Source organism: Mesoplodon densirostris, chromosome 4 (genome assembly GCF_025265405.1).
Source record: "Mesoplodon densirostris isolate mMesDen1 chromosome 4, mMesDen1 primary haplotype, whole genome shotgun sequence".
NCBI lineage: Eukaryota > Metazoa > Chordata > Mammalia > Artiodactyla > Ziphiidae > Mesoplodon > Mesoplodon densirostris.
Window position 1 is genome coordinate 9,583,493 of NC_082664.1, and position 24,387 is coordinate 9,607,879.

The 24,387-nt window shown below is 44.7% G+C and overlaps 1 protein-coding gene across 4 annotated transcripts in view; it reads left to right on the forward strand.

Moving 5' to 3' along the window:
* ATG2B (autophagy related 2B) overlaps positions 1 to 12,055 on the forward strand; it is a 72,879-nt gene extending 60,824 nt beyond the window's left edge. For all 4 annotated transcript variants that reach the window (XM_060095673.1, XM_060095676.1, XM_060095674.1 and 1 more), the window contains 4 exons: positions 913 to 1,034; positions 1,277 to 1,431; positions 2,133 to 2,282; positions 7,224 to 12,055. In XM_060095673.1, the coding sequence (XP_059951656.1) occupies positions 913 to 1,034; positions 1,277 to 1,431; positions 2,133 to 2,282; positions 7,224 to 7,454 (658 nt within the window). In that variant the 3' untranslated portion in view covers positions 7,455 to 12,055. The remainder of the gene's footprint in view (positions 1 to 912; positions 1,035 to 1,276; positions 1,432 to 2,132; positions 2,283 to 7,223) is intronic.
* Positions 12,056 to 24,387: the final 12,332 nt, after the last annotated feature.

Genomic DNA, 24,387 nt, shown 5'->3' on the forward strand with positions numbered 1-24,387 from the left:
GTTTTCTTAGCGAGCGTACATAATTTTAATTATTTTACAGTGTTGTTTGCAGAGACCTCATTTTTAGAGGATTTTTACTGGCTAGGGGCTAATTTTTATTCTGAGAGAATAGAAGTAGTTTGAAGAGAGTAGTATTTTTCAAAAAACAGCTATAGTTAGGATTTTTAAAAATAATTTCCCAAAGTTATAAATTAGCCTATTAATTGAAAAGACTGGAAGTTCACAAGGTAACGGTTCTTAGTAGCTAAGAACTGTCTGGCAATTTATAGACACTGAGTTAACCCTATGCCAAAGCTTTAGATGTTGAAGAAGTAAGAACAGTGGAAAAGCACACTTATATATACTACCTAAGCCTTATATAGAAATTATTAGCATTACAGTTGGGTTAAATGTATGTGTATACATAGAAGTATGTATATACTTAAATTGAAAATCTATAAAATTTTGTCCTTATAATTTGTACATTTTCTTTTTTGTCTTTTTTTTAATAAACTTATTTATTTATCTATTTATTTATTTTTGGCTGCATTGGGTCTTTGTTGCTGCACCACGGGCTTTCTTTAGCTGCGGTGCGTGGGGGCTACTCTTGTTGCAGTGTGCGGGCTTCTAATTGCAGTGGCTTCTCTTGCTGTGGAGCACGGGCTCTAGGCACGTGGGCTCAGTAGTTGTGACTCGCGGGCCCTAGAGTGCAGGCTCAGTAGTTGTGGCGCACGAGCTTCGTTGCTCCACGGCATGTGAGATCTTCCCGGACAAGGGCTCGAACCCACATCGCCTGCATTGGCAGGCGGATTCTTAACCACTGTGCCACCAGGGAAGCCCTCTTTTTTTGTCTTAAGTAAAAAATATCCCCAAACTTGTCTAAACCTATAAATTTCATTTTCCTTCCTATATACTTACGGTCATTTGCTCTAGTTTGCTAGGTGTTGACAAATTATTCTCGTATGCAATCACTGAATGGCTTACTGACATTAAGAAGAACCAGCTGCCAGGAATTCTGGGAGGCGTTGGGCCTATGCATTCACTAGTGCAATTAGGTGAGTGTTCTTTTTTAATTAGAAGATAATTTATTTTGCCTGATCAGTGATTCTTAACTCTTTTGGGGTTATGGATGCCTTTGAGAATCTACGTGAGGATCATCTTTCTAGAAAAACCTACACGTTAGTCGTACAAAATTTTGCCTCCCATTTTAGGAGTTAAAAACCCAAGGGTTGGAATGATAGCAGAGATCTAAGCTCCAGCACGCCTCTTGATTTCTGTGTGTTGGCTGCTGTTCTAGCGCAAGGCCTGAAGGACTTGGTCTGGTTGCCAGTTGAGCAGTACCGGAAGGGCGGCCGCATCGTCAGAGGGTTTCAGAGAGGCGCTGCCTCCTTTGGCACCTCAACAGCGATGGCTGCTCTAGAACTCACGAACAGAATGGTTCAAACCATACAGGTATCTTTTCAAAGACCAGCTTGATCTATACAAAGAGGAAGAGCTGTTGTAAGCAGTTGGGTTATTTTGTTCTCAAAATGTACTGTGACAGTATATAAAATATTGAGAATATTTTATTTGTAATGATTTCATATCATTAACTTTTTATTTTTGATTAGCTGTCCAGTGTTAAATAAGTAGTTAAATAATAAAGCAGTGGACTACAGTGTCAAATTTGTTTGCCTCTTTCAGGTAAATTATAACTATTAAGTTAGCCAAGGATTTATTTCACCACATTTATGTGAAAAGATCATAGCTGAATGTAAAGAAGGCATTAGAGATCTAATAGTAGTCATATTAAGGTTTGTTATATTAAGTATTAAGCTCCATTTGGCCTTATCCAGTTGTTCACAGACCATGCATTCTTATCTAACCTTGGTAATACGGAGAGTGTTCTCAGAAGGCAGAGCAGGGGCTGAAAAATTCAGCTCAATCCAGATATGAGTTATTAGTGTACACTTTAACATTCTTGTTATAAAAGTGACACATTCTTGTAAAGAATTCAAATGCTGCAGAAGGGCTGGTCTGAGGGTGTGTGAGTCCCTCTGCTCTTCCTCTCTCCCTGTAGGCAGTGCACTGTTGGAGCTTAACCCTCCAGACTTTTTTCTGATTCACTTTTTTGTTTTCTGATTCACTTTTCACTGTCTGATAAAATGATCCAGGCGGCGGCGGAGACTGCTTATGACATGGTGTCTCCTGGTACGCTTTCTATCGAGCCCAAGAAGGTCAAAAGGTTCCCTCATCACCGCTTAGCCCACCAGCCAGTGGACCTGAGGGAAGGCGTGGCCAAGGCCTACAGTGTCGTGAAGGAGGTGAGTGGGCACCCGAGGGGACAGGCCAGAAGCAGTTTGCGTGCTTTCCTGACGTTCATCTAAAGGGCATCGGCGCTTGGGCTTTGTTCCAAAGAAACCCCTGGGGTGGATTTGGGACTGTTCTGTCGCTGGTGGGTGCAAATATCTGCATGAGGTAAGAGAGGAGGCTGTGTCCTGACCTGCAGGCTCACGAGAAGAGTAGTGATCTAGTGGGAAGACTGATCTCTTTACATACAGAAGCAAACAGGAGTAGTAGAAACACGCCATGGACTCACCAGTGGAGTTAACGTATGTTTATATTTTGCTGTATTTTCCACAGATTTGTTTAAAAAATAAAATTTTTCAGGTTAATCACAAATGCTGACCCCATTCCCATGCCTTCACTATCCTGAAGATGGTACATATTTTTTCTGTGCAAGTTTTTATAGTTTCATATAAATATGTATTCATAAGCAAATACTTAATTGCTTATATTTTAAAAGTTAACATAAATGGTATCATCTCTACCATTCTGTAACTTTTGTCTTTCAAGATATATCCATGTTGGGGCTTCCCTGGTGGCGCGGTGTTTGGGAGTCCGCCTGCCGATGCAGGGGACATGGGTTCGTGCCCCGGTCCGGGAGGATCCCACATGCCGCGGAGTGGCTGGGCCTGTGGGCCATGGCTGCTGGGCCTGCGCGTCCGGAGCCTGTGCTCCGCGGCGGGAGAGGCCGCAGCGGTGAGAGGCCCGCGTACCGCCAAAAAAAAGATATATCCATGTTGATATATGTAGATCTAATTTAAACTTTTATAGTATTTCACTGTATGAATATAGCATAATTTATTTATCTTCCTATTGGTGGACAGTTTCCTTTTTTTAAAAATTAATTAAGTTATTTCTTGTTGGCTGTGTTGGGTTGTCGTTGCTGTGCGCGGGCTTTCTCTAGTTGCGGCAAGCGGGGGCTACTCTTCGTTGTGGTGCGCGGGCTTCTCACTGCAGTGGCTTCTTTTGTTGCAGAGCATGGGTTCTAGGTGTGCGGGCTTCAGTAGTTAAGGCGTGTGGGCTCAGTAGTTGTGGCGCACAGACTTAGTTGCTCCATGGCATGTGAGATCTTCCCGGACCAGGGGTCAAACCCATGTCCCCTGCATTGACAGGCGGATTCTTAACCACTGCGCCACCAGGGAAGTCCCAGGTTCCTTTTTTTTCCCTGAAATACAGCTATTGGAATGTTCATATAAATGCCCCTTTGTATGTGCAAGAAGTTGTTAAGGGTGGAATTGGTGATTTGTAACTATTTGAATCTTGACACTTATTAAGCATTAACAGATTGTAATTTAGTTGCACCAGTGAATCCTGGTTCTTTATGGGTGTTGACAGGAGCATTCCTTGTCTTTTTTTTCTTCTTCTTCTTTTTTTCTTATTCAAAGAGAAAGTCACAAAAATTATAATCATCCTCATCAGTTCACTCAGTCCCATGTAATTAATTTGGTTTTCATCTTGATCTTTTCTTAGCACTTTTGTGAATTCATCAGTTTTCCATTAGAGTTCTGAGAATACTTATTCATTCAGTTCAGCAGTATAGTCAGTTACCAGAAACCTGTCCTTGTCAGAGTCTTTTCCATGAATTCCTTGCAGATGAAACCCTTTTATAGGAACATTTTTGCAAAAGCATCAGAGTACACCCAGAACTATGTACGGTTAAAAATGACCACGGTTAAAGATTTGATGAAAGTTCATAATAATGCAATTGACAAGGAAATTTAGTTATTTCTGAGATATACATTTTAAAATAATAACTAGAATTATGACTTATAACATTATACCAGAACATATAAGATTTTTAGGAATTTCATGTAATGTCTGAAACATTAATATTAACATATACCCATACAAATAACACAAAGAAAGTTTAGTATTAGTTTTTTTTCCTTTTTTTTAGCATTCCTTGTCTTAATCTTTTTTTTTTTTTTTGACATAGGACATGAAGTTTGAGGTCATTTTACTTACGATTTGTGTATTAAGATTTCATTAATGATATTTTTCCGTCATATTCTGACAGGCAGAAGTGCCTTAGGACAGTCTTTTACGTGACAAAAAAAGCCCATGTGGTCCCAAATGGTGGGAAGAAGACTGAAGTGAGGCCCCCAAGAAATGTGCTAGTGGATAAATAAAGGCAAGACCACAGATCACCTCTCTCTTTTTTTTTTGGTACGTGGGCTTCTCACTATTGTGGCCTCTCCCGTTGCGGAGCACAAGCTCCGGACGCGCAGGCTCAGCGGCCACGGCTCACGGCCCCAGCTGCTCCACGGCACATGGGATCTTCCCGGACCGGGGCACGAACCCGTGTCCCCTGCATCGGCAGATGGACTGTCAACCACTGCGCCACCAGGGAAGCCCCAGATCACCTCTCTAAAAAGAAATTTAGTCGGGAGAATAAAGAGAGATAATTCCCAGTCAGACCTGTTCCTACAGATGTCAGGATTGGGCCAGTAATCAGCAGACATGTTAGAAATCAGGTTTGTAAAAATGATCCTGGGCTTCAAGGCATAGCAGGGGCACTTTGCAGCAGGATATAATAGCACTTGGGTATGTAGCACTTTGAAGTCCACAAAATGCTTCCCTAATTTAATCTTTGCTCATTTAAATAAAACTATTTGTGTGCTTACTCTGTGCCAAGAGTATAGTAACCCTTAAAGGATAGGTGGTTTTCCTGACTTAGAGATGGGGAAACGGGGTCAGCAAGAATGGCTTCCCCACTGTACTGTGGCAAGACGGTAGTGGAGCCTGGATCGGAACCCAGGTATTTGGGTCTAATGTTTAGTTCTCTAAAATCGTCTGTGTGAAGAAGGGAGGAAGGAAGGTGAGCATGATTTGATGTGGTAGGTGTGCTTGATTAGACGGAGTCTGAATTCTGTATTAGAAAACTTGTAAAAATAGACGTTCCTAAGTGGTGATAAATACTATCTCTTGGGCTTCCCTGGTGGCGCAGTGGTTAAGAATCTTCCTGCCAATGCAGGGGGCACGGGTTCAATCCCTGGTCCGGGAAGATACCACATTCCGTGGAGCAACTGAGCACGCAAGCTACAACTACTGAGCCCACGTGCCACAACTGCTGAAGCCCATGTACCTAGAGCCTGTGCTCTGCAACAAGAGAAGCCACAGCAGTGAGAATCCCGTGCACCACAATGAAGAGTAGCCCCCGCTCACTGCAACTAGAGAAAAGCCCGCGCACAGCAACAAAGACCCAACGCAGCCAAAAATAAATAAATAAAATAAATAAATTTATTTAAAAAATACTCTCTCTTTTCCTATCATATGTTGGTAACTCAAAGATCAAGAGGAAACATCCCATGTGTTTCACAAGATCAGGGGTTGGCCAATGATAGGTCTCAGGTCAGATCTGGCCCATACCTGTTTTTATACGGACCTTCTAGTAAGAATGATTTTTACAGTCTTAAAGGATTATAAAAAGAAGAAAACAAGAAGGAAGAAGAAGAGTATATGACGGAGACTATGTGGCCCGCAAATACTTAGCACCTGGCCCTTTGCAGGGACAGTTTGCCGAGCCCCACTCTGCACGATCAGGTCTCGTGGTGGTTGGGGAGCAGTGGTGAGGGAAGTAGTGGTTTATGTAGGGGCTGTTCGGTGAGCACTTGGTACCTGCTGAGTTGTACCGGGCGCTTTAGGTGCAGTATTTCATTTAACTCTAACAATCAGTACAGCATCTTCATTCCCCTCTTAAAGCACTTGTGTAAGGTCACACAGCTAAATGATGGGGCTGAGGTTTGAATTTGCTTGGTGGTGCGGATCGCCACATTCTGACACACTAACAGCGACTGTTTGTGGGTTAGGGAGGGGACCTGGGAGCAGGCAGGAGGGGATATGGGCAAATGTGTAAATTGTAAGCGTCTTCTTCACTGTGGTGACGGTTTTACTTGTTGGCTGTTATTCTGTAGATAGTTTGAAAAACAGCACTTACATTTTTTTTTAGTTCTTCTGTAACCCCCTCCCCACCACGGTATTACGTGTTTTTTACCTGCTGTGCTGTGTAAAAATGATATTCCTGTCAGGTTGTCAAAGTGAGGGCTAGACTTTGGACTAGGACAAAGCTCCTTGATTTCCCCGGAGAGCCCAAAGTTCCTCTCATTGTGCCCGTCACTGAAATGGTCACAGTGGAATAGTGCCTCGTGGCCCCGAAGGGATTTTGAGTTAGACAAATGGTAGAGATTTGAAAGTCATGTATGACATTTTACCACGCTGGCTTGACCTACTCATTTATATATTCAGCTCTAAAGCTCAGCAATCATGATTATTTCAATGTTACACCATTATAAGAAAGATGAAAAATGCTACAGAAGCTTTGTTTCTAATTATTAAACATGTTCCTGCTTTATGTTCTCAGAATTTTCTCTGTTTAATCCAGTAAAATGTTCTATTTAGCCTTTTATCTTAATTGAATGTTCCATAGTTATCTCTTCTAGTACATAGCCAGTAATTTAAAACAAATTAAATTATTTTCTGGAGCTTAGTCAGATTAGGTTTTTTTGTTACAGTTGAATCACAGGAGCTATCACCATATTCATTTAGTGATTATGTTTATTCAAGAAGCTTTGTTTGCTAAGTTTGATTTAACTAGAGTGATTACTAGTGCCAGAAAAGCCGGTCTTGGATTATTAACTATTTCTGTAAGCTTCCCCATGTGAAATTGTAGTTTACAATAGTAGTTTACACAACTGTCACAACAAAATCATAATAATTGCATCTTACTTTCCCTTAGAATTGTCATAAAAATAATTATCCTGGCTTATCTCAAAAGTACAGGTTCTGTTTTGTTTTGTTTTGTTTTTTGTCTAGTTACAAACCTGCTGTTGATTAACTCTACTAAAGCGTGTATTATGAGATAATTTAGAGAGTTTTCTGACCAGTGATTTACTCCCCTTCTCTCCCCTCCCCCCTTTCAGGGACTTGCCGACACGGCTCAGACCATTTACGAAACCGCAGCCCGGGAACACGAGAGCAGAGGGGTGACTGGCGCCGTGGGCGAAGTCCTGCGCCAGATCCCCCCAGCCGTGGTGAAACCTCTGATCGTTGCCACAGAAGCAACATCCAACGTCTTAGGTGGCATGAGAAACCAAATTAGACCGGACGTTCGGCAAGACGAGTCACAGAAATGGCGCCACGGAGAAGACTGACATTTCAGATGTGATTCTTTACGAAGATCATGAGGGTGGAAACAAGAAGCGGAGTATCCCACTGGCAGCTTTAGAGGGAACTCGTTTCATTTGATTGTGCTCATCTCAGGAACCAAACCATTTCTTAGTGAAATAATTTAGTATCGAAACAACATGCACCCAAAACCTTTTGACATTTTAGGGCTACTTTGGTACTTGCCTGTAGAATAGAAATGTTTGGTGGCTGGTGTCAAAAGTCCATAAAGCATTTGCTGCCCAGTGAGTGGAATGTTTGCTTTTATTCAAATGACTGTACTTTTCCTTGTTACAGACAGCTGTCGCTGGAAACCTCCTTTTACAGGACAGAGTGCTCAGAAACATTTGAGCACTTTGAAAGCACTATTTATGTTGCTCTAAGGAGTTGATTTTTCTCCAGGTTTGAAGAGAATCACAGCTTTGAAACTTTCATTGAAAATGAGAGACAGAAGCCACAGGGAAAGTAAAACAAATAGGATGTTCAATATAAATACCCGTGAGGAAAAAATAACCTAGTCTGTTGGATTTAGTGTTCCTGCACTCGAGAACAACGTCGTTTCCATTTGCTCAGAAGAGCCTTCTGTGGGAGTTTGAGGACGTGAATGTCGCAGACTTGTTCTGTTGTGTTGCACTTTATTGTGTGTGTGTGTCTCTGTGTGTGTGTGTTTAGATTAATACAAGTCATGTGCTATATTCTACGTGTAATTTATAGAGTTACACAAAATATAAAGAGGGGTAAGTCTGAAGGTTTTTGGCAAAGGAAGGTAACTCAAATGTAAGAGCTTTCATTCATTCTAAGTGTAAATGAAAATGTGCATTCTATAATGAACTGGGGCCCATCTAATTGTTTATATATTCAGTTTTAAGCAGGTATAGTGCAAGGTTATTAGGAATGTGTGGAAAGGGAGATTGAAAGTGGTTTTTACTCTTTTGAAATTAACCAAAAATCCTCCAAATATGCCCTAGTCAGCTATTTCGAAGTACCATTTTTACTTGGTTAACAATGTACATTTTGATAATCTGTCAGGAATGAATAAAGTATTTTTATTTAAAGGTAAAATTGTTCTATGCTTCCATGAATATTTTGCTTCTCTTAGAGCATATTCATAGATGCAAGACTAGAATTTATTCCAAGATCCTTGGGAACACTTTCTCAAAATTGATTTTGGTTAGTATCAAGTAAATCATTACCTAGGAGTGAGAGGGAAATTGTTCTCAAGAACTCAGCCTCTAACTTTAGATTAATCTAGCAGAAAGAAAATATAGGACTTTGTATTCATCCACTGTTTAAAGTTGCATGATGTACATTCTCATTTTCTAGAGTGGGGGGATGTCATCGAGGTGAATTTGGATTTCAGAACTGCTTTCACTTTGGGGTTTGGAAAATGACGTTGAATCAATTTCATTCTCTAAACTTTCTAAACAAGAAAGCAAATGTAAACCAAAAATCTGAACATTTAAAATTTATAAAATTATGTTAAATAGCATTTAATTTTGTTTTCTGTTTACTGCTGAAAAACTTTAAAGGATAGTGCTCAGAAAACCACCTGTTTAAGCATCACAGGACCGTTTATTACACGGCCCCAATTAGTTGGAGTCCACCTAGAACGTGGTCCTGAGTAAACGCTAGCCATGGCTATTTATTATATGAAGCTTCAGCCTGCTTCCGGGGTGCTTTCCAGGCACCCTCACATTGACACCAGTATTTTCCCTTATAAGGGAACATGCTGTGTGTGATATCTGTGACGATTAATCAAACTGGAAAACACTTGCTCAAATTTAAAAATATAAAATCTCTTTATTAAATATATTTTCCATACTATATCTAATTGAACTTAAATAATTAGTATAGGGAGAAATAATCATCCTCTTCTTTGTACTCTGAGTTGCAAATGGACCTAGTTTTTTTTGACAAATTGGGTTTATAAGTCCCATTTAAACATATGTCTTTATAGTGTAATTTCCATGGCTCTCTGTTCTGCCCTCCTGCACCTGCTTTTAATAGAATTCATGTTTGGGAACAGAAACCTTGTGTTTCAGAAAGATTGAGTGTCAAGGGTCTAGTCATTGTCAGTTTAACCAAGATGCTCTTTACTTGAGATGTTTACATAGAGGTCCTTTCTATATTTGAATACTTAGGCATTGTTAAATATCCTTAATTTTTTCAAGAGTGTCTTTCCGAACTTTGATGTCACCACGACACAGTAAAGAGCATCGGCAGGGTCCTCGTGTTTCCAGATCTGTGACTTACCAAGTGGATGCCTTTGCCGAGACATTGAGTTTCTTTGTGCCTCTGTGTCCCTCTCTGTAAACGAAGGGGTTTCTTACGACAAAGCCCAGCAGAGATTTTCGGATGAGTAGAGCGTGCGTGTGTATGCATGTGAATGATGGCTTGGGATGTGGCACTCTGTCGAGGGCCCCGGGCCTCTGGCACCTGGGACGGGTGGTGACGTCGAACGAGAGCACTGGCCACATCACACCCACAGTAGCCGCGGCTCCTTCAGATCTCTGACCTCTTAGAGTAACGTGTCTCTGAACGGCCATGGTGCCTTCAAGGCTGACTTCTGAATGGAGCAAACGGAGCATGTGCACATATTGCTGCATTGAGTCCACGTATGTTTCTCCCCGAGGGGTCCAGGTCAGCGAGCTTGATCGGGATGCGTTTGTGAGTTTCAGAACCTCACAGTGTTGCAGGAACAGGTTAAGACCACTTTATGTTACAAAGGCAGCAGAGGCCATGGTGACATCTTCTCTTGATTAGGATCCCCCAGTTTCCCTTCCTGTCTGTCCACAGATTGCTATTATTTACAAATAGAATGTCCGCTCAGCATTTGCCTTTTAGGACAGATAGGATGCAATGTTTTCTTCTAGACATCATAGCGAAGACTTTCATTTTGGTAAAGCTTGGGTCCAATTTGGATTCCCACTTAAGCACGTATATTTAACATCAATATTTTTATAATGCAGAACTCACTTTAAGAAAAAAAAAAAACATCTTCCCAAATAGCAATGTGCCTAAAATGGGAAAAAGACTAAAAACCAGTATTTCCTGCGTCCTGCTATGCGTCACTTCCATCTCCTTTAAAAACTGTGTTTTGTAGGTTTGGTGCCTTTGTTCAGTTCCCAAACAGCCCGAACAACTACGTCTGCTCCTCGGGGCCGCTCGGCACCCTCGGGTACTGTTGGTTCAGGTTCTGTGCACCGTGTGTGCTCTCAGCAGAGACGAGAGACGAGAGATAGAGGGCAGAGGCAAGTTAAGCCGTTTTAAACGAGGAATCCACACTTTCACTAAGTAGTTATAGGATTAACAATTAATTATCTTACCATGAATTTAGATCTTGTATATGTAAAAAGCTGCATGACTCAGCTTAAGAGAAATCATTTACCTTTGCCCCGCCTCAGTTTTCTCACACCTGAGTGGGGTGTAAATGAACCCTCAGCCTTGTGGCAGTGTGGCAGGACTCGTGGCCCGTGGTGAGCAGTCTGTTCCCTGTTTTCCTTTATATCCTCTTGACCTACTTAAGACATGAGAGAAAATGTCTATAAAGTTCTTTAAGCATCGTAAAAGTAAGGGCCTGTGCATATGCAAAGCGATACTTTGCATCTGCAAATGCATCAACTGGACATACCCATTGGTACTAAATTGAATAACTCAAGTATCAATATAAATTTGTGAGTCTTAGGTTAAAAAGGAAGGTTATTTGGGTAGTATACAGATAATGAAGGAAAGAACAATTTTTATCTATTACCAAGAAATCTTATTTCTGTGTCCTGGAAGGTATAGTCAGTCTTTTCACTGAGAATAACTGAGTGCTTTAATGCCAATTTATTTTTATCTCAGAAGTTTCAGGATCATGCTAGGCACTGCTCCCTGTAGTAGAGTTTACATGCACAGTTGCAAGTCAGCTAGTTTTAATCAGAAGTATTTTCCTTTCATTGTAGTGTCTGCAAATCAGAGAGAGAGAAGGCATTCTAACACACCATGATCGGCTTCTTTGGGGATGAGAAACTTGAGTTTCAACAATTCATATTTTGAAATGTCAGCAATTTTTAAAAACAGAGGTGTTAGACATTTTTGCTTCCTGTAACCAGTGTTGGCCCCTTGGTTTCAAGCATGTTGCTTCATAAAAAGCACCAGATGGCTATCTGATGTATTTCAAGAGATTGTAGATGTGATGTTGGCTGACTCAGTGACATCTCTAATGCTCTGGGGGTGTTGAAATAGCAGCCCCTCCTTTAAGAAACATGTTTACTTTGCTGTTTCACATGTACTTTGTGTATATGAAATGGCAGCTTCCAGTTTCTAGTCGGATTTGTCTTACATTGTTTGTGTAACTTGCCAGTCACACAGGACTGTTTGCTTTTTCATTGCAAAATTTGGTAGGGACGCCAATTCAGCTCTTATGTTAATCCATCCTGATTTATTTTAGACATTGAATTGATCTCACCAGAAGTAAAAAACGTATGTTGTATATGTTGACTGTCATTGCTAAGTTTCCTAATTGAGGTAATTATGGATATGAATACTTTAAGAATACTGATGCTATATGAGTATTTTTGTGGAAATGTTAACTTGTTAGTGTGACTAAAGTATTATGAATTTAAGAATATTCTTGAAGAAAATTAAAATATTTACTCTTTGGAGTTTGCTTTAAACACTATTGTCTTTCACCAAGAAATGTTCCCTGTATAAAAAGCCTGTATAAAATACTTTTTGAGGCAGAGGGTAGGTCTGTGTCAGATCCTGTTGTTGTGAAATGGTGTCCCTATGATCCTGTCCTGATAAGTATTTCTAATAGCACATCTTGCAGCTACCTGCTGCTGACTTCTGAGATATATAGGGCGTATAATGTTAGAATTTGCCACTCCTTCCCCTTTTGGAATATTAATCACTGCGTTAGTTATCTTATCTCCACAATGTAGACTTGCAGCAAACACATCTTATAGTTTTGGTCTTAGGGACCTAGATACATACTTGAAAAACCTATTCTTTTTGGAGGAATATTATTATTTATAAAAGGAATATTTAAAAGAAATATTTATTCTTAAAGACAGTACTGTAAAAGAAGTTTTGATGTGACAGATGTCATTATATGACCACCCACTTCGAGCAATCATGGAAAAATCGTAAGTGACAACACACTTCACACATGACTCTTGGGAGAGAGGGAAGGGAACCTTTGTGAGGTGCTTGCTGTGAGCCAGCTTCTTTACATAACCTCAGTAGCCCCTCTGAGGGGTGCTTATAATGGTCCCTCTTTTCCAGAGGAGGAGACTGAGGTCCAGAGAGGTCAAGGAAGTTGCTTAAGGTCACGTGGTTTGACTCCCAAAGCCCACGCTCATTCTAGGACTTTATTTAAGAGGAACTTGGACAGTTGTCTAAATGACTGAAAACTCTCCACTAATTAGGAAACCAAGAAAGGAATTTTGCTAGAAAATGGAGACTATCGGCTCTTAGAATACTTTAGTCAGACAAACTTGCTTATCTTGCATCTCCACCCCTCTCCCCTGTGCTCTGGCTGGGCTCCAGCCACAGTTGTTAAGTCTGGGAGTAGTGCTAAATTAGATTCTCTCTGCTTTAGAAATCTTACCCTTGGGGCTGGATAAGTTTTTGCAGTGGGGCTGTCCTGCGCATTGTAGGATGTTTAGCAGCATCCTTGGCCTTACCCAGTACATGCAAGTAGCACCCCATCCCCACTTGTGTAAACCAAAAATGTCTTCAGACATGGCCAAGTGTCCCCTGGGTGGCAAATGTCCCCTGGGTGGCAAATGTCCCCTGGTGCAAACCACTGGGCCTAAAGCTCCCCTGGTGAAAATCATGTGTGGCATGGAGCGAGCACAGTGCCTGAGAGCCTCCCCACATTCCTTTCTGGAATATTCTGCCTGCTTCCTCCTTATCTCAGCTTAAAGATTACCCTTCTCAAACAGGCCCAGCCACCCTTACCTCTTTATTACCTCATTATTCATTATAGCACACACTCCTCTCAGCAAACTCTGTGGCATTTCTCTCATTTTAAATTCAACATTTGTTAAGTATTTACTGTGTGATTACTACTTTGTTCAAACCTCAACAACATGGCATTCACATTCCGTATCAGCCAGGGTCCTGGCAGGAAGCACATGGCCACTGGGGCGACTGGAGGAGGTGTAAGGAAGGGACTTCATTTAGCATAGGTGGGCAGGGGCAAGGGAGCTCCACTGGCCCCTCCAGAGCTGACTCGGGGCCTCAGCTCTGTGAGTCAGTGGTGGCGTCTGACTTTTTCCCGCTGTCCTTGGACACAGGAACACGAGGCTGCTCCCCCTTCCCCATCCCACCTATCAGGAGACTGAAGCAGTGCTAAGCCTCATCACAGGCCTGAGGGGACAAAGGGAGAGAGTGATTCACAGAACCTGTAGCTGAAGGAGAGGGCTGCCTGATAGCAGCTGTGGCCTTAGGTGGAGACAAGTAGCCAGAGGGGCCCAGACCACTAAATCCCCACCCTCAGGCCCCTGCTTTCCCATCTCCTGCTGGAGCGTCCTATAGGTTGAGCCTGACTTACTGCAGTATCTCAGGCTCAGCCTCCCCGGCAGAGAGCAGGGGAGAGGGGTGGAGAGTGGATCTGGAGGGGCAAATGAAAGCTGTCCAGCACTCGGACATGATTTGTATTTGTACTATTGTCTTCATTCTGCAGATGACAACACTGAGGCTTAGGATAAGTGACCTCCCCAAAGCCACACAATGTACTAGTTAAGGAACACTAGTCACTGATGACAGATAAACCCCCAAATCCCAGCAGCTTAACAAAAAAATTATTTCTCATTTACATCAAGGCCAGTCAGTGCTCCTGAATATCTGGCAGCGCTCCCCTAAGTGGTGCTGGAAGAGCCCAGGCTCTGCCTCCCCATTCAGAATCTGCCTCACAGGAAGGAGAGGACAGCCTAATGCTGGAGACTTTGGCCCACATTCTATTGGTCAGAATCCTGTCATGTGATCACACATCAGCTTCAAGGGACGCTGGGTAATGTAGTCTTGCTGTGTGCCTAGGCAGGAAGGAAATGGAGGTTGGTGGGCAGACTCTTGTCGACTGGAAAAAATAATGCACAACCTCAAAGTTGAGAATTATGTTTTATTTGGCAGTCTTTCTGAGGACTTCAAGCCCAGAAGACAGCCTCTCAGTTAGCTCTGAGGGACAGCTCTGAAGAGGTAAGGGAGGAGCCAGGATACATAGGAGTTTTTGCAATGAAGACCAGGTAGTTGGAGTTCAAAAGATTACTGTTAATTAAAGAAAATCAGGTATCTCAAGTTAAGGACTTCAGCACTTTTCTGTGTATGGGAAGATGCAAGAGTCTGGGCTCCTTGAAACCATTCCTTTGATGTGCACCTTAGCTATCTGGGGCCAGTATCCCGTGCTTTTCCATCCTGATTCCCCTCAGGGTACACCACTGGGGGCAGCTGCCATAGCTGAGGGCTGGCAGCGAGGTCATTTGTCTCCATCCTGAGTTCCCTCAGGCCTCACCATCAGGGCAGCTGTAGTGGCTTGATGGCTGCAACATCCTTTGTTTAGTAATGTGGCAGGCAACATTTTTCCACTCACACTCTGCTACGTGCAGAGATGTTAATCCAAGAATGTCTTGACTCCAGACCCATGCTCTTAGCACAGACTCTGTTGGAATTACAATCAGTTACAGTCCAGGGTAATTTGATACAACCAAAGTTTGGATATTATTTTTTCCTCCTTGTTTGTTTACATTCCTGAAAGCAGTTTCTCCTGTAGCAAACACATTAAATTCAGCAAACATTGCTGAGTAATGAGGCAGGATAGTATAATGTACTGGTTCTCAAAATGAGTCCGTGTATGGGAATCAGCTGAGGAGCTTTTAAAAATTCCAAAACCTATACCATACCCGAGACCAATTAAATCACAATATAATGTATTAAATGTACTTTTTGAAGGTGTACTTTTGAAGCTCCCTAGGTGACTAATTTCAGACAAGTTGGGGAACTGCTGGTATAGTGGCTAAGAATATATATTTTTGAGTCAGACTGCCTGGGTGTGAACCCAGGCTGCATTACTTGTTAGCTGTGTAGCCTTGGGGAAGTTGCTTGACCTTTCTGTGCTTCAGTTTCCTCCTCTATAAAATGGAGCTAATAATAGGGTTATTATGAGGATGACGTGAGTTAATCAGAACAGTGTCTGACACAGAGTAAGTACCATCTAAGTGTTAGATACTGTTACTCTTTCCCGAATGCCTACTATGAGCAATGCCCTGGGCCAGAGATGAAAGATACGGTCCTCAATTGGGGGGAACTCAGAACCCAGTGGGAATACATCAGACTCTAATATAAAACAGCTTAGACACAGCTAATCATTCCAGCCATTTGTTCCTTATAAATGGAAATCAATTTGTTTTGCTTCTGAGAAATTGAATGGCATTATAGGAAGCCGAGGAAAGGAGCAGAAGCCGCTCAGAGCAGTTTTAGAATTGGAATTCCTGGTTTTGAAGACACCACCGGGTCTCCTCTTCCACTGCCATCCAGACATCTGCTTCCCTAGCGTTAAACACAGATCCGGGGCAGCCTTGGGAAAGCTGGGGGAGCCGCTTCCCTTCTTAGCCTTATGTTCAGGATTGACTGGTTACAGGGAAATTTGAGTTGAAGGAGACATCTTGGGTAGCATCTGGAAATAAAAGTCAAGGAGGGTGCTGGAGGCAAAGTCTTTTGGGTTTGCTGAGAAAAATGAGCATTAGCACAACCTTACAGTAAGAATTCCTAAGGCTGTCAGAAGAGGGTAAAACATTCTTTTAAATTTAGATTTCACTGAGGTATAACGGAAAACACGACTGCTCGTTACCAAGTACTATCGTTGCTTCCAAAACCTAATGTGAGCATTTGTCAGCCCAGATGTGGCCCATTTATTTTTAGAGTGATGGAGACCTCAAGGCTACAACTCAAAAAACAGTTAACATTTAGTAAAAGTTAAGCACAATACCGCCCCCCCATATGCTATTTAAAAATCAGTATCAATGTCATAGCTCTATAGTTAGAAATCCTCTTTTCATTTACAATAAGCACTTCTAAGGCCAAATAAATACCTCCCTTTCTTCTCCATTTCAGTTTAAACTTAAGTTTTACTTACTTCCCCTCACCCCACCCCCATTTTCTTTAAAATATTATTTTCTTCAAAACCCTCCTTAATCCTTCATACCAGATTTCACTTTGAAAGCCATCTTCTCAGTCTTTCTGTCTTATTTGCTGAGCTGGGGTTTCAGCCAACTCACTACCCCAAGGATTGACCTTGAGCAAGTCACTGAACTTGGCTGCACCTCAGTTTCTCAGTGGTTTTGATACCAGTCAGGGTTCTTGGCCTTCCCCAATCAACAGAAATTGACTAGAGGCCAGACAAGAAATTCGGGCAAGGCTTACTGGGGCCCATGTGGTCACAGGAGGGATTGAGAACTAGTAACAGGTTCCCTTGTTTACTCCCTGAGCGGCGCAAGCTTATTCCTTATGTGGGGTGAGGGTAGGGTTGTGTCCAAGGGTCAGGCTAGAGGGTGGCTTAGGTGGGTTGCCCACCCCTTTGGTGGTGTTGAGTTCCGGGGGCAGTACCCTGCTTTTGCTCCCAGTTCTTCAGAACTGGCAGTTGGGTTTTTGGGTCTTTTTGTATCTTTCGTCCAGAATTTGCCCCAACTGTGCATACCCGCAGTTATTTTTCAGTCTCTTATAGATTCTTTGTATTTTGTAGCTCGAGGAGATGTTTGTCCAGGTGCAAGCATTGCAGCACTGCAGCAAAAGGTCCCAGGTTCCAGCCTTGAGGCAGGAGATAGATGGGCCCCCGGGGCAAACAGTTTGAGTTTGGTCCTGTGGACCGATACTCCGAGACAAGAATAACAGGACAACTGAGAGAGGAGGCTGGGCCCTGCCCAGATAGAAGTTAAGAGACCACATATTCCTCATTCTCAAAGTCAGGAGACCTCCCCAACTACACATGCACAGAAAGGCTCCTTGGAGGTCAGAAGGGAAGTGATGCTAAGTGTGGCTAAATCTACCCATTGTCCTTCTCAGTAGAATCCATCTTGGCTAAGAGATGCACACGCACACGTGGGAAGATACTGAGATACACCAAATACGGACTTTTTGAACCAGGCAAATCAAAATGATTGGCAAAAGGAAACCCAGAAGAAATGCCCCATAAAAGTGATTCAAACTGCCACAAGGGCACGACTCTCTCTTTGAGCCTGCCTGGGTGTCTATCCACCATGTACTGTACTTTTTTTTCCTACTAAATAATTTACTTGTTTCACTACTTTCCTTCTTTGTGGGAATTCTTTTTCTGCAAAGCCGTAGGGCCAGGGCCTTGTCACTGACCACCGGTCTAGTGGCTGGGATTCGGTGCTCTCACTGCTGTGACCCAACCTCAAGCACTGGCTGGGAACTGAAACCCTGCTTCAAGCCGCTGCTGGCCGAGGCCACCCAAGATCAGCCTGTCTCAGTTTATCTGTTGGATGGATCACTACGAGGGAAAACACTGAATCAATGATATGTGACACCCATTTAAAATTTGAGTGGCTCTTGCCAATTGCCCTCTTATAGAAGTTGTACCTACTGACATACCCACCAACAGGGCTCAAGTTCACCTTTCCATGTTTTGTTAAGCTTTGTAACCTATCTGTTGTAACCCATTCAAGGACCTGCTTTGAATATTTGTGCAGAAACATTTCTGGGGAAAGAGCACTCCTCCTTCGAGGCCAGCAGGGGGCGCCCGCTCCCCCTCCTGAGTGGAACTTTGGTTTCCAGCATCTGCCCCCTCTGAAGCCTCTGCAGCCCATCTGAGCCCGCGCAAATTCTGACCCCGCACACGGTGGGAAGGTTTTGGAAAAATCCTAACTATCCCTACCCTTTCCCAAGGCTAGTCTGTGGCAGCGTCCTCTTGGTCGAGGAAATGGCTTAAATTTAAAATAAAAATGTCATGTGATTTCACAATTAATTTCTCCCTGTAAATACTGGGTTGAGGGGGAAAGCACCGCCAGCCCCTCTCTCAATCCCCGAGGCTTGTGAAAGTTGCCCTGGTGCAGATTTCACAACAGGTTGATAAGGGCATATTTGGGGCCTGAGACAACAGAAATGTGCTTTATATTCAGATAAAGATTTTTGTTGTGTTTTCCCAGCAGGGGGTATGTAAAGGTGAGTCTGAAACAGAAGGCTATTTAAGCTTCTCCGCTAATTCATTCCTCTACTGGGAATGCAGCCCCAGCCCTGAATCCTGCCACTCCAGGCTGGGGCTAGGGTGTGGCGGCTGAGGCCCTTGCCTTGGGCACAAAGTTTAAGGAAGGGGGGGTGAGTACAGGAGCACAGCAGTAATCAAGATAATAATTCAATGCAATGTTTTTCAAAACTCAAAATGAATGCCAAACACCCATGATGAACAAAAGGTGACATTTTAAATAAAGACAGGATGACCCATGCACCTCCATGCTCATCTCAGTGGCCTCCCTCTCAGCCAGGTCTGCTGGACCCTGTCTTTCCTTAAAATGTGATATTTTGCTCATTATGACTGAATCACATTCTTCCCTTTGCTCCCTCTTTCCCAGTCTTACCCGCCCCTCCACCCCCATCACAAGGTTGGCTATAGTATGATGCGGGGAAAATAACATTGGGAGAAGCCACAGGGTGTAGGTGAGGGGTATTTATTGTTAAACACTGGGAATGATGCCAGAATCAATGATGGCTAGTTGCTATAAACGATGTCACTGTTTGGACTGGAGGAGAGCTTCTGCTGTGATATTAGCAAACATTTATTGCATGTACAATGCTGAGTGATTCTCTGTGTTTGGCTATTTAATCATTCCACCTGTTGTTTGTGCAGTCCCCGCTCCCCACCCCCCCCAACCTCCAAGAGTGCCGGCCTCCAAGCCTCCCTTTGCTCACACTATCTTAGCGCCATGGCTTCTCCCCTTCCCTTTGTTAAGTTCAATCCTTCAAGGGCTGACATTCTACCGCCTCCAAGAAGTCCCCCCAGATCACTAGCCTTTCCTAGAGATCTTTGTTGAGTAACTGGATCCGATCAGCCAAAATGTGGTTCTCAGCTGGGGATGGGGGATGACTTGCTCCCAGAGGACATTTGGTCGTATCTGGAGACATTTTGGTTGTCACACTGGGGGAGGGCGGATGCTCCTGGCTTCTAGCGGGTAGAGTCCTGAGATGCTGCTAAACATCCTACAATGCCCAGGCCAGGCCTCACAACAAAGAGCTATCTGGGCCCAAATGTCCTTAGTGCTAAGAACGCTGCATCAACCTTGCTAAGGTATTTTGTAAAAATTCTCAGGAATCAGTTATGCATTTCACCAACAGGCTTTCATGTTTTTATGCAAGATGTTTGGAACTTGAGTCCCGTGGAGTAAGGGATGGGCAAGGTAATAGGAGCGGGATTTGAGGACACTCCTGTTTTCCTGCCTCAGTTCTGAACTAAAGGAGGCAACAGGAGTCAGCAGATGGGGCCACCACGTTATTTATTTATTTATTTATTTTGCGGTACGTGGGCCTCTCACTGCTGTGGCCTCTCCCGTTGCGGAGCACAAGCTCCGGACACGCAGGCTCAGCGGCCATGGCTCACGGGCCCAGCCGCTCCGCGGCATGTGGGATCTTCCCGGACCGGGGCACGAACCCGTGTCCCCTGCATTGGCAGGCGGACTCTCAACCACTGCGCCACCAGGGAAGCCCGTTATCTTTGTTACTGAGAAGAACTCGGTTGGACAGTGTCACTCAGGCGTGTGACAACAATGGGCTTCTTAGTTCTGAATCCCAGAATCAGGCTGACTTACCCACACAGGCCCAGACAGTGCTGACAGTTTCCCGCCTCTGAGGAAGAACCTCATGGCTGAGAGAAGCCCGGGGTCTGCAGACAGCACTTCCCAAAGTGTGAGTACGGAGGAGGGAAATACACTCTGTAGGCTCAGTTCTCTTTTTTTTTTTTTTTTTTTTTTTGAAACTGATCAATCAGATAAATCACTTTTCTTCCTTGGAGAGGAGTAAGGGGTGGGCAAGAGGCCCAGAGTTTAGGGAACAGACCTTCCTCATTGAAACCTGGTGAATCAGTGAGGATGAGCTAGGTTCTGCTGCAGTAAAACACATCCCCCAACTCTGTAGCTTAAGAGCAACAAAGGTTGATTTCTCACTCATGCTGCATGTTTAACACAGGGGCCCTGCTCTTCTAGTCCTTCAGGGGTCCAGGCTGATGGGCTGTACATCTTAATGACACCACGGTCTTGACGCAAGTCCCCAGGGTTCACTATGGCAAGGAAAGGAGGTCCCAGAGGACTCTGCTCTTAAATGCTCCTGCCTAGAAGTGACCCACGGGTGCCCTCACATTGGCCCAAGAAGTGCAAAGGCCACTCTTAGCTTCAACAGGGTGAGGAAGTTCAATCCTCCCACTTCCCAGAAGGACAGGGAACTAGAATTGTTGGAGAGCAGCAGTCATGTCTCACGCAGAAGAGTGAGGAAGGGTTTCCTGCCCCTCCCAGTGCCTCCATCAACACTGGGCAAAGGCACTTCCATTGGAAAGACAAGCTTATCTCAGGGAGTGTTTTCCAGGGAGCCACTTGACAGGGCTGGAGGACTAGACATGGCAGGAGAAGAGCTGGCCCTGATCCCAGACCCCACATGGATGGTGTCACCATGGGACGGGCAAAGCATTCTGGGCCTCAGTTTTTCCATCAGTAAATTGAACAGGCCGCACTGGCTGATCTCTTCCACATCCTGTGAACTCTCTGAAGGTATGAAAAGTCTTATTTACTCTGCGCCCCTATGCCTGGCACAATACCCGGCCTGGATTGAACACTCAATATGTGTAGTCAAAGCACTGAATGAATTAGCAGCTCTGATTCCATCTGAGTTTGGGAAGGTCACGGTTGGGGTGCTCCCCAGCCCACCATCATTACGCCTATCCCACCGTGGTTTTTAACTCTATCCGAGGTCAGCTCTGTGCCTACTGCATCCCCCTGCTCAATCCCCAGAAGCAGAGCCACTAGCTGACTGGCTGCTTATCACAGGTGGGCAGGTGAACCCAGCCAAGACCAGTGGAAGAACCACCCAGCTGAACCCAGCCCAAGTGGTCAACTACGGAACTGTGAGCTAAGGTGTTTGTTTTAAATCATTAAGTTTGGGGGTGTTTTTTATGCAGCGATAGATGACCGATACGCTCTTCAGGCCATCCTCCATGTTCTAGTGAAGTGATCTCTCTGAAATGCAGGCCTGAATATGACACTCCCCTGCTCAGAGCCTCCATTGAGTGGCATGGCCTTCTGATACTTTTCTGTCTCCCGAAACTCCTGGAAAGTAAGCCTGTCCTCCTGCTCACTGCCTTAAATCCGACCCCAGACACAGGGAGCTCTGTCACCATCAAGGCAACGCAAAGGGTGGCATCCCTGGCACTCAGGTCTCTTCTCTGAACTGCCAGCCTCGTGGGCATCCCTGGTCTGGACAGAGCCCTGCCCCAGGAGTGCAACTCACTGGGTAACCTTGGGTAATTCTCCACCCATCTCTGGGCCTTGGTGTCCTTGTCTGTGAAATGGAGGAGCTGAGCTTGATGATATTTTCTTTTTTGGGTTTTTTGCGGTACTGTGGCCTCCCACTGCCGTGGCCTCTCCCGTTGCGGAGCACAGGCTCCGGATGCGCAGGCCCAGCGGCCACGGCTCACGGGCCCAGCCGCTCCGCGGCACGTGGGATCCTCCCAGACTGAGGCACGAACCCGTGTCCCCTGCATCGGCAGGTGTACTCTCAACCACTGTGCCACCAGGGAAGCCCATATTTTCTTTTTAAAACTTGTTATTAGATTCATAGATCCCTCGTACTCTTTACTCAGTATCCCTCAGGGGTAACATCTTACCTCAGTATGGTACAATATCACAGCCAGGAAGCTGACTTTGATATAATTGTTCAGCTTTTATTCAGATGGCACCAGTTTGACATGCACTCATTTTGATGATATTTAAAGCCTCTTCTAGGTCATAGGAGGGAACTTCCCACCTGCTTTTTATCAAACTTGTGACTCACCTCCGGAGAACAAGAAACTGCCCATGTCTACTGTGACACCGGGGAATCTCCCCAGGCTGGGATTTAGAGGGGCTTAGCACTTTTCAGTGCCCATGATGGATGGGATGGTGGATGTGGCGGGGGAGGGAGGCCAGCGGCCGTGGACCCACATGACAGGCCCAAAGCTGGAAGTGGATTGGAGAAGAAGCTCCATGTCTGTTCTCGGCCATTCAGAGAGAGAGAGAGAGAGAGAGAGTGGGAGCTGGAGCGCTGGAGCTGGGGATGCTAGGAGACCCTTTGCTAACCTGCCATGCCAGGTGTTAGTTAGCCCTACAAGGTGAGGCCCAGGCCTGGACCCAGGTGTGAAATATTCCCGGCAGGCACGTCAACTCATGGGAACTCAAAAATATTAATGTCTCCCTCAGCCTTGATCCTGTTAACCAAGGCAGGAATTTCCTCATCTGCAAATGAATAACTGACTTTCCCAGTAGAAGAACAACAGAATCCTAATTGTGGGGTTTGCCAATTTCTGTCCTGCTGTAGGACTGTGCACTGTGCTTTGGTAAATGTGACGGGCATTCCATAAGTCAGGTGTTTGCTTATCAGAGCCTGTGTTGACTGTCTACTGTTGAACTTCAGGCCAATGAGCAATGTTCTGATTTCTCAGGCCAGCACACTCTTCTAGAACGTGGGATTGTTCTTTGCAAGCCCTATAAGGGTTGTTGTAAGCTACAGCTTTAAAGCAGGGGCTGAGAAAGAAGGAAGGTCACTGCACAAGAGACTGGATGTCATTTTCTCTTTCCAACTCTCTCTTCCTGCCTGATACTTCTGCCTATTCTGGCCACTTTGCTACGGGGCTCCGCTCACTGGATTCCTGTGCAGGGGCTCAGAAATTGCATTGCACTGGAGGCAAGCAAGCCGAGTGAGTGCAGCCTCCACCCCTGGGGAAGAGGCCTGCTCTGTCAGCAGGGGTGCAGCTACTCGGCTCCGAAGAACTGGTGCCCTGGGGAAGCCCCAGGAGGTCAGCTCCAAGAGGACCAGGGATGCTCCTCCGTCTTGTTTCCTGCTTAAGTTCCCTACTTAAGTGCCTGGCAAAAGCAGATGCTCAATACATATCAGATGAAGGAATGAGCACAGATTCAGCATTTCAAGAGCTTCCCAGTGTTCAAGGGAAGCCCCAAAGATGGATTTTTTGTATGGAATTTAAATATTAGTTAAACACCGTGTGGTCCAGATTAGATACGTGTGGAGGCGGGATCCTGCTTGTTGGCCTAAATCCAGGCCACCTGAGCCTCTCTCTGCTCTCCAGGAAACCTACAGGGGCTGGGGCACCGATCAAAGCGTTGTCCCTGATAGCTTAGGAGGGCCTGGTGGCCCAGCCCCTGCCAGCTGCTCCGTCACCAGGCTCCACAACACCGGCGCCCTTTCCATTTCTTGAATGAATCTGGGTCTTTGCTGCTATCGCATAAGGACCAGTCCTTCCCGTGCAGCAGGAGAGGCTGCTCCTCCGCCGTCCCGCACTGTTCCATGGAGACTGGCCTTGGCACTTGGCCCACTGGCCCCTCCTCCCCAGGTCCTTCCATCATCTTGCCTGCCTGATAACCCATCCCTCACCTCGCTAGTCTTTGACTGTCTTGTCCTTCTATTCCAACCATGCGATGCCATGGCCGCCCTTGGTCCTTGTCATCTCCTGGGATGGCCCCACCTTTGGAAGGTTCTGTGCCAACACTCTTACTCTGTGGCCACAGCCTCCTATTTTTCTGGCCCTCTCATCTAGGTACGCCTGCTACGCCTGTTCTTTAACCACATCAACAGCACTCCGCTTCCCTCATCTCCTATGTTCATTTTCTTCCCCGATTGAGCCATGTCCCATAGTATAACCAGAATCCCCAAAGCCCTTGAACGTTGGCT